Raw genomic sequence first — 16272 nt, forward strand, 5'->3', positions numbered from 1 at the left:
AGTAACACGGCTGGTCAAGGCAGAGACAAAGGGAATCGATAGACAAGCAAGCACAAGGCAACACAGAAGGGGACATCCCCCCACGCAGGGAGCAGACACACTCGGCGACCCCGCTCCAGCCCCCGGCCCTCAGCCAGGGGCTCGCTCTGCTGTACATTTCTGCATAATAAATAGCAGGTCGGCTAATGAAACGGAGAGCTGTCACATACCACCCAGCTGTAAAAGGCACGTGGGAAAGCAGAGCACGCAGATAAACAGGTGAGGGGAACAAAGAAAAAACAAATGTGAGAAACTAACCCAGTGCCAGGAAACATCATGGGCCTCTGAGTTCCAGCCCTGGCCAGCTTCCACAGGGGTCCCTGTCCCTTCCTAGAAGAGGTCTTGGGACAGAGCTCACACTTCTTTACTCAGTAAAGCTGTCACCATCTAAGGAATCCTGTTGGAATCTTCTCTCTGCAAAGCCCATCTGTTCGCAAACAAGTGTTGACTGAGTGTCTTCTATTCTAGGCCCTGGGCATCCAGCAGGCAGCAAGACAGCACAGTCTCTGCTCTCAGGGAACTCCCATTTTACTGGAGGAGAACCAGATAATGAATAAATACACAAGCAAGATCATTTTAAATGGCGGCATTAAGTTGAAAATTTTAAACAGAAAAAAAAAAAAGAGAGATGAAGCAAGACGGGAGGAGTTGCTCATTTAAACTCAGGGGTCAGGGAAGACATCTCTGAGAAGGTCACTTTTGAGTTGAGACAGAAAGGAGGCAAAGCTGTCAGCCAAGCACAGCTCTTTAGGGCAGAGCATTCCCGGCAGAAGAAAAGCAAGGAATGAGGCCTGGGGGCAGGAACAGGCAAGAGGAATTCAAGGAAGAGAGAGAGTCTCACCACCCTCAGGTTCCAGTGTCATTTTTGAATAAAGTCATCCCTGACTCTATTTTAAACGAACCACTGACCGGCCCCAGTATTCTCTATTCCTCTTCGCGATTTCTCTCCACTGAAATGTTCACCATCTGACAGGCAATATACAGTACTTATTAATTTCATCTACTTATTAATTTCTGTCTATTCCTACAGAATGCAAGCTCCTTAGGGCAGGGATTTGGTTTTTTTCATATTTATTTATTTAGCTGCATCGGGTCTAAGCTGGGGCATGCGGGGATATTTAGTCGAGGCGTTCAGGATCTAGCTCCCTGATCAGGGATGGAACCCAGACCCCCTGCCTTGGGAGCACAGAGTCTTAGCCACTGGAATACCAGGGAGGTCCCAGGGCAGGGACTTTTGTTATTTTAACCACTGCTGTGATGCCTGTACCTATGTGGCACAAAGTGGGCACTCGATAACAGTAGCTAAATCAATAAAAAGGAAAGAGAGAATGGGAGGGAGGGAGGAAAGGAGAGAGAGATAGGGAAACAAGAAATAAGAGAGAGAAGAAAAGTGGAAGGAGAGAAAGAAGAGTCAGCCAGCGTGGCTGAAGCACCGTGGATGGGGGAACTGGAGTGTGAATGAGTAGATCATGAAACAGATGCTGGAATTTCATTTAAAAGACAGAATCTGTTGAAGGGTTGTAAGGCAGGAAAGCAAGAGCATCTAATTTTAGTTTACAGAGCAGACTGTAGCTGCCATGTGGAAACTAGATTAAAGAAAGCAGGGGACGCTAGGCGAGGCGCCATGGAAGCTAGAGATGTGAAGGGGCGAGGCAACGACCATCAGTGACCACAGACAGAGGGGAGCAGACGCAAGGGCAGCACCCAAAACACTCACTGATGGCCTAGACACGGACTGTTATGTTGAAGAAAAGAGAGGAATCGAGAATGTGTCAGTCACCAACTGAGTGCCTCTCAGACCCAAATCGCCCCTTCACTGCCTACCTACTCTGTGAAAATTAAGACAAACCCTTTAAATATTCTTCCTATGCCAGATGCCACGATGTTAAGCTTTGTCTGGAGAGGCACTGGAAAGACACTGCATGAGCAACAGACTTTTCCTTCTGTTCCCAACGTGCTCCTTTTGGCAGGATAAAGAGAGTATCGAAGATAAATACAGGACTAGTACTTCTGATATCCCATGGAGCCCTGGTTAACTGATTTTAAGAGACTGTGGAGGAAGAAATGGCAACCAGCTCCAGTATGCTTGCCTGGGCAATCCCATGGACAGAGGAGCCTGGCAGGCTACAGTCCATGGAACTGCAAAAGAGTCAAACGTGACTTAGCGTCTAGACAACAACACGAATTTGTCAGGTTCTGTCTTCTGTAATGCGAGTACTGTATGATGTTATATAATAAAAAGCATTATTTGTAATTTAAAGAAAGATCTTTTCAACTAAACTTTCATATTTTCATAATTATTTCTCTTACATATACAAGGATTGGGACACTTTATTCTGTTTGCTCATCCCTTATTCACATGTTAATACAATACTGCTTCGAGTATGACACTAATAATTTTAGAATCTGTTTCAATACTTGGTAAAGCAAGGACCACCTCACTATTCTGTGTCTAAATTTTCTTGGCTATTGTAAAACACTTATTCTTCCATATGAACACAGACAGTCCTACCTGACTGCCTACCTTCAGAAGAACTCTCCATTGGAGTTGTAATTAATTTCCATTAAATTTACATACAGTCTTCCCATTCGGGAACATGGTACGCATTTCCACTTAACGATTTTCTTCATACAGACCCTGTACCTTTTTTGTGATACTTTCCATTAAGTATTTTATAATTTTTAACAGCATTATAAAAGAAGTGTTCTTCTCATTAAGGGAGTTCATTGCCATGTTTCCCCTGCCAACATTCTAAAGATACCAAAGAATGCTTGTAGTTCCCTCTCACCCCCATACCACCCTGTCCCTTGATGTCTGAGTTTTGCCGGAATCATTTAGAATACTTCATTCAGATAACAAGGTTTTCTCTTTCGATATGTCTCTTTAATTTCAAAGATCCTTACTTACCATTTATATAACACAATTCTTGTTACTCTCAATATATGTAATTATATATATAAACATATATGTAGTATATTACTTACAGTAACAATAGCACACTGGTATAGCACATGAGATATATACATATTTCAAAGTCTGTTGTCCATCACTGTTTCAAGGAAAGGAAACAATTATGTTTGATCAGAGTATATTGCTCAGATTCAAGTCTATGGGTGATATGATGCCAATTCTTGCACACCCCCACAGAGCTTTCTTTTCCTGAAAGGTGAACAGTATCTAGACCGCATGTAAGATTTTGGTAGTGTAGACCTTTTCTCTAACTCGTTTGCTTCTTACACCATCACTATAGTGTTGCAAATGAGAACAGCCGATTTCACCGTAGTTTTAACTTTTTTTTGTATCTTTATCCTCTTTTGAGTTGGTAGATTTTTTTTTCCTTCATCACTGAATTCAGGAATGTTATCAGAATAAGCCTAGACTTGTGCCTTTTCTCATCCATCTTGCCTGGAAGACAGTGAACTCATTCAATCTGTGATCGTTTTCAATCTGCAATCTTTTTTGTCTCAGGGAATTTTTCTTCTACTAGTTATTTCCTCTAAAATTCCTATTATCTGCATATTTGGCTTCCTGGATCTATCCTTCAAGTCCTCCCACTTTCTTGAGTTTCCATTCCAATTCTTGGTATTTCTGTTCTAAGCTTTGAAATTGTTATGTCACTTGAACTGAGTTTTAAAAAGAGGGCAGGAGTGATGTGCTCAAGCTACCACTTTCCCAAAATGATTTCAAATGGAGTTGTTTAAAGGCTATCTTACCACTCAAGTGTAAAAAAAAAAAAAAAAAGTTTATAAGTGCTCACTCAAAAGACAATTACTTTAAATTAATACTTCCAAGAGAAGCTACTAGATTGAACGCTCCTTGAAAGCAGGGAACCTGTCTTTTAGGCACCTCTCACTAGATCTTGTAAATAAATGTGCTCATTACATCCTTATTGATATAATGGTATGTTCAGCACCTTACAAGTTCCAAAAGGTAGAAAACCTTGTCATTACACTCACAGAAACTAAAGTCTAACTGAAGGGGCTTCCCTGGTGGCTCAGTGGTAAAGAATCTGCCTGCCAATGCAAGAGACTGGGTTCAATCCCTGATACAGGAGGATACCACATGCCTCAGAGCAACTAAGCCCATGAGCCACAACCACTGAGCCTGTGCTCTAGAGCCCAGGAGCCACAAATACTGAGCCCACGTGCCACAACTACTGAAGCCTGTGCACCTTAGGGCCTGGGCTGCACTGGAGAAGCCACCGAAGTGAGGACCCCACGCGCCGCACACGACTGGAGAGCAGCCCCTGCTCGCCCCAACGAGAGAAAAGCTGGCGCAGCAATGAAGATCCAGCGCAGCAAAACAAATACCGCTGCTGCTGCTGCTGCTGCGTCGCTTCAGTCGTGTCCGACTCTGTGCGACCCCAGAGACGGCCGCCCACCAGGCTCCCCCGTCCCCGGGACTCTCCAGGCAAGAACGCTGGAGTGGGTTGCCATTTCCTTCTCCAGTGCATGAAAGTGAAAAGTGAAAGGGAAGTCGCTCAGTCGTGTCCGACTCTTCGCGACCCCATGGACTGCAGCCTACCAGGCTCCTCCATCCATGGGATTTTCCAGGCAAGAGTATCGGAGTGGGGTGCCATTGCCTTCTCCGAAAAAAAAAAAAAGAAAAAATAGCCTGAAACAGAAGAAATTAATAAGAACTAAAGTAGTCAGTTAGTTTCATGATGAAAAGGCCATCCAATCAGGCGTGAAACCACAGGTAAATTTCAGTAGGAGAAAAGGCAGCCCTGACAAAGAAAATAATCACTGCAAAGGCACAGAGATGGGAATGAGCTGTTTGAGGAAAAGGGTGAGGAAACAAGTCTAACTGTAATGCAAGAGTCTGTCAGATACCTATAAGGAAATAAGAATAGATAGGGAGGCTGATGACAGAGTCTAGATTCATTCACTGGCGGAACAGGTGCTGAAAAACACTTATGCTAAAGGATGCCGTGGGCTGTCCTCAAGCACCTTACGAAGGGAGATGACAGTATCTATGCAAATGCTCACACAGTAACTTTAAGATCATCTGAAAAATAGCTATAATATATGAGTAACGTTAGAAGTTCAGAGTTCAGAGAACCAACAAATGAGGAAGCTTTTTTTTAAACAGAAAGTTTTCTTCTAGGACTTCCCCTGGTCTCCTTGAAGAAAACAGTAAGCAAAGAACCACAGAAGGAAAACTCACCAGTGCTTTTGCTACGTGTTCAATTTAAAAATGAAAGCTTTTCCAAACCAGAAAGGAAGTCCAGTAAAGTAAGAATGACAACTCTTTACAGTTTTAAGACAAGAAAGAAAACTCTGCATGGTGATAGATGTTAATGAGATTTACTAAGGTGATCATTTCCTAACATACAGAAATATCGAATCGTTGTGTCATACTCCAGAAATTAATAAATATAATGTTGATGTCAATTATACCTCAATTTAAAAAAAGAAAAATCACAGATCTACTAAACAAGAAACTATCAGAAGCTTCTCCTAACGATTCCTGCTGGGTTCTTCTTTAAAAAGGAGATTAAGTGACAAGACTAGCCAGCACCATAATGTATTCATGCCTGACCTGAGTTAAAACCCACAAGGTTCCAGCCTATGAATAAATTGAGACAACATAACTCAAGGTCCTTAAGAAGAAAGAAAGAGAAAATCCTATAGCCGCTTTAATTTATCCCTAAAAGCAAGAATTTTCTAAAAAAAAAAAGATATTAGAGCACTATTACTTCATAAAAAAGAGAACTCCCAAAAAATCAATTGAAAGTACGTGTCGTCTACAGAAACACTTACGTTAGTTTAAACATTAATTTTTAAATTAAACATAAATATCCTAAGGAAAAAAATAAAACTAAAAATTCTTTCTGAAGCAGAACAGAACCACAATACTCAACCTGAAGCTCAGAAAAAAACAAGTCCAGGACACAGGACCTTTCAAAGACATCCTATGGGCTTTCATTTAGGGTTGACCTGTATAGCATTCAAAATATTTTCTTTCTGGATTTCCCCTTTTCAGCTTTTCATCATCCCCATCTCAATTCAAGGAAGAAAAATTAATTTCACATCAAAATATAAGTACATAAAATTATCTCTTACTTTACAGATACACAACCTTAAAAGGATTTTACCCAATATCTTTAGTTCTTTTAAGAAATAAAGCAGTCACACCTTGCCAGAAGTTAGGCTGATGGAACTTCTCCAAACACATTTTAGAGTGCTAACTCCCCAGGGTTCTGGCAAAACAAGGTCAAAAATAACCTCACTCCTATTCCTATCTATTTCTCCTAGAAGAGGATGGAACATCTCCATTCTTTTCTCTCCAGGGAGCCCTACTCCCAAACATCAAAGACAGAAAATGTATCCTAAGAAAAGGGGGTCCAAGAGTTAGGATGCAAGAGAATTCTGCTGAAATTACTTGAAACAATATGATTCAGGGAGATGGAGCCAGTATGGAAATACCATGGGTTTTGGAGCCAGGCCGACCTGGGTTCCAACCCCAGGACGCTGTACTCCCAGACTTCACGTTCCTTAACAAGTCTCGACAGAATGGAAACAACACACTACCTAGGAGTTGTCAGCATTAGAAGCACACTTCCAAGACTTGTCCAAGGTCACACAGTAAGCAGGGGAGGCAGGACTTGAACCCAACTGTGTTCTCTCTCCTTTGCCATTCATATCAGATGTTTCTGCCGCTGGCAGGGAGAAAGGGAAAGACCAGGTCATGTGTAACGGGTGGCTCTGGCACACCCTGCACGCCTCTCAAGCTTCAGGTGCTTCTTGTTAGCTCAGTTCCCTCATCATCATGATAATAGGAGCGATTTATTCAGCACTTACTTACCTGGCTGGGCAGGGTATACACAGTTTATAAACCCTGTTACATAACAAGCACTCAATAATTGATGGCTACTTATACAGAGACCTTAACTTAAGAGAGCTTAAGAAAGGCTGGCGTCTTACAGGAAATTGAGTGGAGAAGTCAACCAGGCAGAAAAGAAGGGAAGAATATGTCAGAATGGGCACTTCTCAGAGGAAGGCAGTGTGTACAATACAATGGCGTGCACGCTCAGTCACTCAGTCATCTCTGACTCTTTGTGACCCCACGGATTGCAGCCCTCCAGTCTCCTCTGTCCATGGAATTTTCCAGGCAAGAAAGCTGGAGTAGGTTGCCATTTCCTACTCCAGGGGATCTCCCTGCCCCAGGGATCAAACCCATATCTCCTGCGTTTCCTGTGTCAGCAGGTGGATTCTTTACCACTAAGCCACCTGAGAAGCCCCCTACAATACAATGGCATGGAAGCGAAAAAGCACCATGCACCCAGGGAAGGACAAGTGGTTCGGCATGGCTAGAGACAAGAGCAAAACTGTGGGAGGCACAGGGAGGAGGGTTACAAAGGTCTTGATACACAGAAGATGCTGGATTTTATCCTGTGGAGAGAAGAAGCCAATGAAACTTTTCAGGCAAAGGGACACAATGAGATCTGTGTTTCAGGATGATCATTCCATCACAGAAAAGAGAAGGATGAATTGGAGGGAAGGAGACTGAAGGTGGGCAGACAAGTTAGGAGACTACTGCAATAGTCTCAGTAAAAGATGGGAAGACCCTAAACAAAGGCAGAAACTATGTGAATGGAGGGGAGGAAGCAGAATCAACACGATTTACTGACTCACTAGAAGTTAAGGATGACCCCCAAGTATCTGCGGAGCAGACTGAAACAAGGGGTACAGTTCGGGATCTCCTAAGTTACAGCTGCCTAGGGGGAATCAATGGGAATCAGTGGGAGTCAGGACTAAAGATACAGACTAGAAAGCCATCTCCCAGTCAAGATACCTGAAGCCCTGGGCATAGGTGCAATCACTCAGCAAGTGTATGTGAAGTGAGATGAAGGCTAATGACTGACGTAGGAACACCCACGCTGGGAGAAAGAGAGAAAAAGAAGCCCAAGGGAGAGCTGGAGGAGGAGCAGTCAGGGGGCTGGAAGGAAATTATGCCGTAAAAGCTAAGGAAGAAGGAAGTTTCATAAAGATAGTGGAGCATGGTATCCAATGCTGCACAGAAAGATGCTATATACCGTGGGTCCTTTTCAGTCTGAAATCAGAAGTTACTAGTGGCCTTGGAAACAGTTGTTTCAGAGGCTTGATGAGGAAAAAGCAATGGACTGAAGAGTTAGCAAAAGTAAGAAATAAAGGATCTACGAGAGGGGGAGAACACTAGCACTCAAGAGCAAACAGGTTCCAACAAAAGGCTGTGGGAAGAGACTTTTCTCAAGATAAGAGAAACCAGTACTTTTATAGGCTGAAGGGAAGGAGCCAAGAGTCAAGTGTTAAGTGAGAGGCTAAAGATGAGAGGAAAAGACAAAGGCAGAAGACTGCAAATGAATAGAGCAATCAATAAAGTCAGATCCCAAGATCCCAGGAGAGAAGGGACGGGACTGAGAGCACAGTCAGAGGGGTAAGCTGCACATCAGGAGGGTGACAGCTCTTCCTCTGAGAAAACACGGAAAGGGGATAACATGGGAACTGAAAGAGATAAGTGTGAGTGTTGGAGAGAGAGGCTCAGGGAGTCTGGCCCTCCTTACCAACCAGTAATAATGAAAACTGGTCATACAGACTTGGTTCTATTTTTTTTTAAAGCACAGTGGGAAGGAGGGGCTAAGTTAGCAACCATTCTCCTTTGCTGCCTTCTTTTTCCCCCCAATACTATTATTTATGTATTGGCTGTGCTGGGTCTTCATCGCTACGTGCGGGCTTTCTCCAGCTGCGGCGAGCAGAGGCCACACTCTCGTTGCGGTGCAGGGGTCTCCCCGCGGTGGCTTCCCTTGCTGTGGGGTACGGGCTCTGCTCACACGGGCTTAGCTGCCCCACGGCACGTGGGATCTTAGCTTCCTAGATGAGAGATCAAACCCGTGTACCCTGAGTTAGCAGGCAGATTCTTAACCACTGGACCTCCAGGGAAGTCCACAGATTTGGTTCTTAACTTTGCTTCAGAGTCCTCTTTAAGAAACTGGACACTCTCCTCCACAAAAAGGCACAGAAGCACACTCAGAGCACACTACACACGACTTCAGCATTTCCAGGTCCACTAAAGCCAACCCACGCATCCAAAGATCCTGTCAGCTGTGATGCTATAGAATTCCAAAGAAACAGGCTTTCAGAAGGTATTTTGTTCACAGAAGAGCATCCACAAAGGAAGGCAACTATTCACTATAAACACAAGTATATGAGGAACTTCCCTGGCGGTCCAGTGGCTAAAATTCCATGCTGTCAAAGTAGGGGGCCTGGGTTTGACCCCTGGTCAGGGACCTAGATCAAACTCAACTAAGAGTTTTCATGCCACAACCAAAGAACCTGTGTGCCACAATTAAGACCCAGTGCAGCCAAATAAATAAATATTAAAAAAAAAAAACCCACAACCAAAAACCCACAAATACATGAAAAACTTTTAATTAAACATCTATGACATAGTTACCAAAAAATGTGCATAAAAGCACTCAGACTCTAGGCAAAAAGGATACAGAAGACCACCCCCGCTTTCACAAATCTCAGAATTTAAAGACAATGCGTTACAGGGCCTTGGATTTACCAATGGTTTTAGGTCAAAGTAGTTATTTTTTTTTTTTCCAAAGTAGTATTTTTAAAAGATAAAAAATCAATCTAGAGCTGACTCTTAAGTCTAAAGACAAAGGACTGAGCAAGGCTGGAGATAATGCAACTCAAAGGAAAAGTGGATGCAAGGAAAGTTTTGAAGGAGGAATTGAAAGGATTTGTTCACTAAGGACAAATGGAGGAAAAAGAAGAGTCAAAAAACACAAGTGAAGGCTGAGTATCCACATGTGCCTTTTCATAGCTTGGAGACGCTTGAGTCTAAGAAACCATGCTTAAATGTCAGAGCCATTTGCCAGAACCTACAGGCCTGGAAGTGCACACATGCCCGATGCCTGTGTGAAACAAACCAGCTACTCTTTTCTGCTCTAGTCAACTGCTTGCCGTGACCCAACACGTGTTGAACGAGGGCAGAGGGTGCCAACAGGAGCAGCTGATGGAGGAGTCAAGCCTTACTTGCAGAAAAGAATTACACAAATTGATTCCATTCATCACTTCATACATAACTGTATTCTGCTAAGTAACAGAAGATATTAAAAACAGCCAAATCACTACGCATCTATTCACTATCAGAGACAATAAAGATTACACTTACGGAGCCCTGACTGCATGCACGCACCACGCTCAGCTGTTTTCCTAGGATCTCTTTTTAAACCGCCTTACAACTCTAGTAAGGTTAAGGTTGCCGTTCCTTTTTTTAAGAATGGAAGAAACTAACACAAGGGAGGTTAGGCAGTCCGTCCAAGGTCAGAGAGCTAAGTGAAAGCCAGGACTTGGATGCCAGCCCACCAGATGCCAAAGCCCACACTCCTCATATGATCATACAACCCTGCCTGGTGCCAAGATCAAATCCCCAAGACAGAGACTTTTATGTTTCAATTCACATCTAAATGAGGTGAGCAAAAATTTATTGCACTCTTACTACAAGAAAGAAATTGGTCATCAGTTGTTTAAAGGACTTAAAGAATTACCTCTGCAGGAGTTTACATTGAGGTGAAATAAAAAACAACTTAAATAATTAAAAAAAAAAAACTATGACTGGCAAAAATGTAAATGGTGTAAGATTTGGAGCAAGAGAGCTCACAGTGGTCAGGGGCAGGTTTAGAAAAAATGTAGAACTTCAACTAATTCTTAAGGAACTGTGAGAAATGGTGCCGATGAGGTGCAGAGCAGGAAGAAGTGTTTCAGAGAGCATTCCTGATTAATCATGAGAACCATGAAGGACTGTAATCATTACAATACAAACACAGGTGAAGGCCCTTTTGAGCCAATCATCTGAACTTTCAACCCTGAGGCGCTAATCCACACATAGGCCAGGAGAGAAAGCTGCCATCAAGCGCTGGGCTGAGAGGGAAGGATTAGAGATTTCTCTTGTTCAAAAATTCCCCTCAATGTTATGGGACTGGCAAACGACGAGATAAATTTTTCAAAATGTCAGTACACAGAACTGGAATGTCTAAACAAGCGCCATCCTTTACAGTAAAGTGAATCATCCTTCCGATGACTGTCTGTCACTACTTTCTGGAACTGCCCTCGAAACCAGCTTACCACCATTCTAGTTTTTTGACAGTCACAAATAAAACCCATTTATATATAATCACTCTAATTTTTTTTCATTCACAGCCAGTTTGGACTCCAAGAGAACATCCACCAGCTTTTCTCTACTTGACACTACGTGACCTATAAAATGAAACTCTGCCCTCAAATAATTAAAAATTGCCACCATCAGAGTTTGCTGAGCTATGTGCCACAGGCTCTGACGAGTAATTCCTAAAGGTGTGTTCCAACATACGCCAAGTACAGCCCACCAAAAAAAGAGATATGCAAGTTCCAGAGAATAAACCACTTAGCTAATGCCCTGTTTGGGTTATCCAAAAACCCACACACCTGCTTTCCTTAGTACTTCTAACACTAGGAAAGACAACTGCTTAGATGTCACTTTCCGATAAAGGTGTTTCTTATGAATTCATGACTATGCCACATATTTGAGGAGGACTGGCCACACTTTTCCATGATAAGTAAAGCAAGAAGGATTTACCAGTTCTCTGGTGGCTTAATTCTAAACTGGAGTCTGGAGACTGTGCAACACAATCTCAACTCAGCATCTCTCCCCTTTCCTCTTCAACTCCTCTGCCCACCTCCTAAAGAGGGTGCACTTCAACTCCTAGGAAGCGGCTGTGTCTTAACCCTCCACCCTCAAGGCCAACCTGCACCATGCTTTGAGGACCCTGAGTTATGTCATGAAATAGACAGGAGAAAGGGAGGATGTGTCTGGGTTTGTTGTGTTTGTGCTCAGAGAAGTGTTCAAACAAGAAAAGGGAGGATCCCTTCCTGTGAGTATTATTTTATCTTAAATACCTTTCCAGTTGTCACCCTGGGACTGTTCTCAGGCAGAAAGACTCCCACCCCCGCCCCCTCCTCGATATACCGCAGACAGCCTTCCTTCCTCCACTTAGGACTGAGCTGCACCAAGCTAATCACAGCCCCTGCTACCAGCGTCCAGGTCTGTACTCACCGTTCTCTGCTGTTTCTTTTTCACAGCGATAAAGCAGACAGTTTCCTCTTTTCTTAGAAGGCAGCCTCTGTACAAACTCTCATGTACCCTTTGGTCTCATGAACTGTTTTGTTGGCATTTTTAAGTAATTTCCCTTGCAGACTCAAAGCTCTTTGAAAGCGAATACAGTACCCTGCTAACCTCTGTGTCCTGAGCACACAGTAAGCAGAAAATAAATGTCTGCTCAATCAAGTAAGTGAATGATAGATTTTAAAAGAGATTTCAGAAAGACAATCTAATAAGACTCTTTAGAATTATGGCGTACAACTTTGTTTTTAATAAAAGTTTGGTTTTTTAAAAATATCTATTTGGCTGCACGAGGTTTTAGCTGTAGTACATAGGATCTGGTTCCCTGCCCTCGGATCGATCCCGGGTCCTTGCACCGGGAGCCTGGAGTTTCAGCCACTGGACTACCAGGGAAGTTCCGACATACAACTGTTTCGTGGCGTTTGCTTAGAGTAAAAAGTAGATTTAATAGCTTATGCAATAGCTATACAGATATTTAAGTCATTGAATGGTAACAGATGCCATAATAATATGGCAGCTTAAGATACTGGCACTAATTAGTGAGCAGCTAATATTCACTGACAAAACACTTAACCTTTCTGAGTCTTGGTTTTCCATTCTGTTCAATTAAAAAAAACAAAAAAGTGAGGCTCGCATGACATATCAAATCATAAAACAGATACAATGTATTATCAGACAAATTTAAACAAATTCCCATCATTGGTGTTATTTTATGTACATATACTTGACTAAAACATATGATTTAAGTTCAGACAACAAAGCTCATTGCCAAATATATAAAAAATATAACAGTACATGTAGGTCATGAAAAAATTTCAGTTATGAGAATACTTATAGAAACCTCCTACCTATTCAATTAGTCTACAGAAAAGGTTGTGACTAGGTGTTAGTTCAATTTTCAGTGATTCTCCGGACAGTGCTGGCCTGTTCTTTCTGCTGCAAATGCGGGCAGCTTGAAGTACCAAGTCCACAGTGACCTGCCTGAACGGAGCACCAGCCACAGCTCTGGGCTCTGCAACGCGCTCTGCGGCAAACGGCCCAGGGAGGCACAACCTGCGTTCCAGCGCAGAGCTGGCTCATCTGGGACCCAAGCCCGCAGCTGAAAACACAAGTGAGCACAAAGAAAATTCTTTAAAGGCATACAGCTCAGGCAACCGCTATAATTAGGACCCACTACAGCCTGAACCGAGAAAAATGAATAAAATCGAGGAATGAGAGCAACAAAGCCAACCACACACAATAAACACAGAGTTAAAAGTATCTTTTTTCCCAAAGAAAAAAGTACTTTTGTCAGAGCAGTAACTGTAGAGAAAATGTAAAACAAACAAAGGTCCCTTCAAAATATGCTAACAGGCATCACAAATAACACTGTGCTATAGATTTGGGGATTGCTGCTGGTGGTCTCAACTTCACTTGAATTCCTAAAAATGTCTACCTACTTCTCCAGTCAACCATTCTCCGTACTTTAAGCAAGAGAGACAAACAGATGGTCAAGATGCTGACACTGCAGGCCTGAGGTTTTTCAACTGTATTTTTTCCAGTTTTCCATCGTTAAAAGAGATGAAATACCGGATAATGTAGCATAAATCTTTAAGAAACCATTTCAAATCTCAGCCACATGCCAAACCAAAACAATCCTGCAACAGGAAATAAACCATGCACTTGTCCTGAAAAAATGCTGAAGCCTTAGCCTTACAATCTGTAGGAGTTTCACACCTTCTTCAAGGAAAGGTGAGCTAGCCAGTATGAGTCCTAGAAACAGTTCCTTGGAATCATCTCTAGAAACAACCAGAGAAGTAAAGAATAATCAGCTGGAAGCAGATACACCAAGAATAAGGAGCTTCCAGGATTTCCCTCTCCATGTAAAAGCAATTAACTCCTATTTTTAATCTCTTTCTGACGCAAACATCCAGCCAAACTTCTCTCCTTCTAGCTAATCAAAGATAGCTGATGTGTTACTCTAACTTACTTTAAAAGTCCAATTTGAATGAAAGTCATCATGGATTGAATGACAATGCTTTAGTCTAGAAGAATGAGGTATTTCGAGAGGTAGAATCAAGACAGCAATGCCCTGAACATTTCACAGAAACAGACTCATCCACCACAACTGATACCCGGGACTGGCCAAAGAGTAACTTCCCAACTGATTAACCGAAAAATAATACGTTGCTAATTGAGTGCAAATGAAAAGGGCACCTCTCTATACATTGGGAAACCCTAACAAGGTTATTAAAAATAATTATTTCCCTCCATGCCCAAGTGACTTTATAACACTCAAATCTATTTTGGTTTTTTTTGTTGTTTTTTTTTACTGTAAAGGATGGGGGGAGGGGGTGTGTAGAGAGAATGCCTTGATAAGTAAACAAAAAGTCAAAACTCTCCTGGAAACTTGTCACATTCTTCTTTTCCAATCAGCAATTTTTAATCCACTTGAAAAATGCTAGTGGAGAGGGCTTCTGGCAAAGAACTCAAGAAGAATATGCAACTCTGGGGGCACCACCACAGTACTGATATCAAGCTTGGAGAGAATGCTGCTTTTGTCTCAGAGGCAGCCTGTGACAAAAACAGGAACTTTATGGAGAACTGATCACAACTGCCCAAGAAGCCTGATCACATGCCCAACACAGGGCAGCGTTTCTCTCATTGTTGTCCAGGGACTTCTCGAATAATAGTAGCTCGATTTATTCCATTCTTTTAATTCTCAAAACCAATCCAAGCGTCCTTGTAACAATCCATTGTCAAAAGAAAGACCGTGCCGGCCAGGATTTGCAATGTAACCAGTAGCCACCTCTCTCCTTTCCTAAGATTCCAAAAGGTGATCAGATGCGGAAAATTCGGCCCGAATACAGGCACCGAGGGAAGAAAACAACAACAACAACAACCCTTTGGACAAACGTGGTCTAAAAGCCGCCCCGTGTGTCTCTCTGGGTTAATGCCACTGCTTCTGGCCTCCTTAGGACCCTCAACGGCCCACCCCGCTTCTATCTCACTCCTGTCACTGGGGAGGCATCTCGCATTGTTAAACAAGGAAGAAGAAATGCTGGCGGATTTCCCCTGTGTCTCTCTCTTTTTCTGAAGGGGGGAAGGGGAGCTGAAACAGGCGTGGGGCCCTCCCCTGGAAGAGAGTACAGGAGGACCGGAGCAAGCTGTCAGCCACCCCGCCGGCGGCCTCACCCCCACCCCGCCCCCACCGTGCCCCGGCGCCCGGGCAGAAGCCTGAAGCGGGAGGACACAGCTTTGTCTGGGGTTTGGGGGGACAGGGAGCGCAGAAGCAGCCCGAGCCTGAAGACCTCTCCCCCCAGCCCCGGCTCCCCCGCTCCCAGAGAACACAATCAACCACACGGAAAGCCACTTTCGGGGTAGGAGAGAAGGAGAGCGACCCTTCACGTGAAGCCCAGGCCAGATTTCCGGCACCCTCCTCCCCTCTGCCCGCACGGCCACCAGGGCGCGCGGTGGGGACCCGGTCTCCCCTCGCCGCGATCCGCAGCGGCGCCCGGGCGCCCGCTCCCTCGCCCGGCTCCTACCCTCCGAGAGCTCCAGCTCCAGCTCCGCCAGCTGCGCCCGCACTTCGGGCGGCAACGCCGCCACCGCAGCCGGCGAGGGCTCCAGGCCTCGCTCCGCCATCCCGGCTCTACCAGCCACACTCCGGAAGACAAACGAGGGGGCCGAAGGAGGGACGGACTGACGCGGGCCCACACCCCGGCTACAGGATCCGGCTCCGGCCGCCGAGCGCCGCCAGCGCACCCACTGCCGCCGCCGCCATGAGCAAGGGTCACGTGAGCCCGGCGGCCCCGCCCCCGGACCCAGGACGCACCGCCTCCGCAGGCGAGTCAAGCTGCGGACTCCCGGGCTGATGGCGTCCTCTACTGGGAGATTCCTGAAACTACGAGTCCAAGCCCGCGGCCACGATTTCTCTCCAGAGAAATGGGCTCAACTGTGTTGCTGTGGACCCGGACGTTTACCTTTTACGAACTCGCGAGGAAGGAGTTCTCAGGGGCCCCAGGCCTTGCTTTTTCCAGTTCTCTGCACCTAATAGTGTATGCTTTTATCTTGTCCCTTTATTCGTTTCCCGGGCTAATTGA

The 16272-nt window shown here is 44.2% G+C and overlaps 1 protein-coding gene across 1 annotated transcript in view; it reads right to left on the bottom strand.

Annotated features, from left to right (window-relative positions):
* The window catches only part of DIP2B (disco interacting protein 2 homolog B), a 229737-nt gene extending 213904 nt beyond the window's left edge, over positions 1–15833 (bottom strand). Inside the window, exon 1 of the mRNA XM_068970156.1 lies at positions 15715–15833. Within this exon, the coding sequence (XP_068826257.1) occupies positions 15715–15814 (100 nt within the window). The 5' untranslated portion in view covers positions 15815–15833. The remainder of the gene's footprint in view (positions 1–15714) is intronic.
* Between the last annotated feature and the right edge of the window lie 439 nt (positions 15834–16272).

Source organism: Capricornis sumatraensis, chromosome 4, assembly GCF_032405125.1.
Source record: "Capricornis sumatraensis isolate serow.1 chromosome 4, serow.2, whole genome shotgun sequence".
In the NCBI taxonomy this organism is placed as follows: Eukaryota; Metazoa; Chordata; class Mammalia; order Artiodactyla; family Bovidae; genus Capricornis; species Capricornis sumatraensis.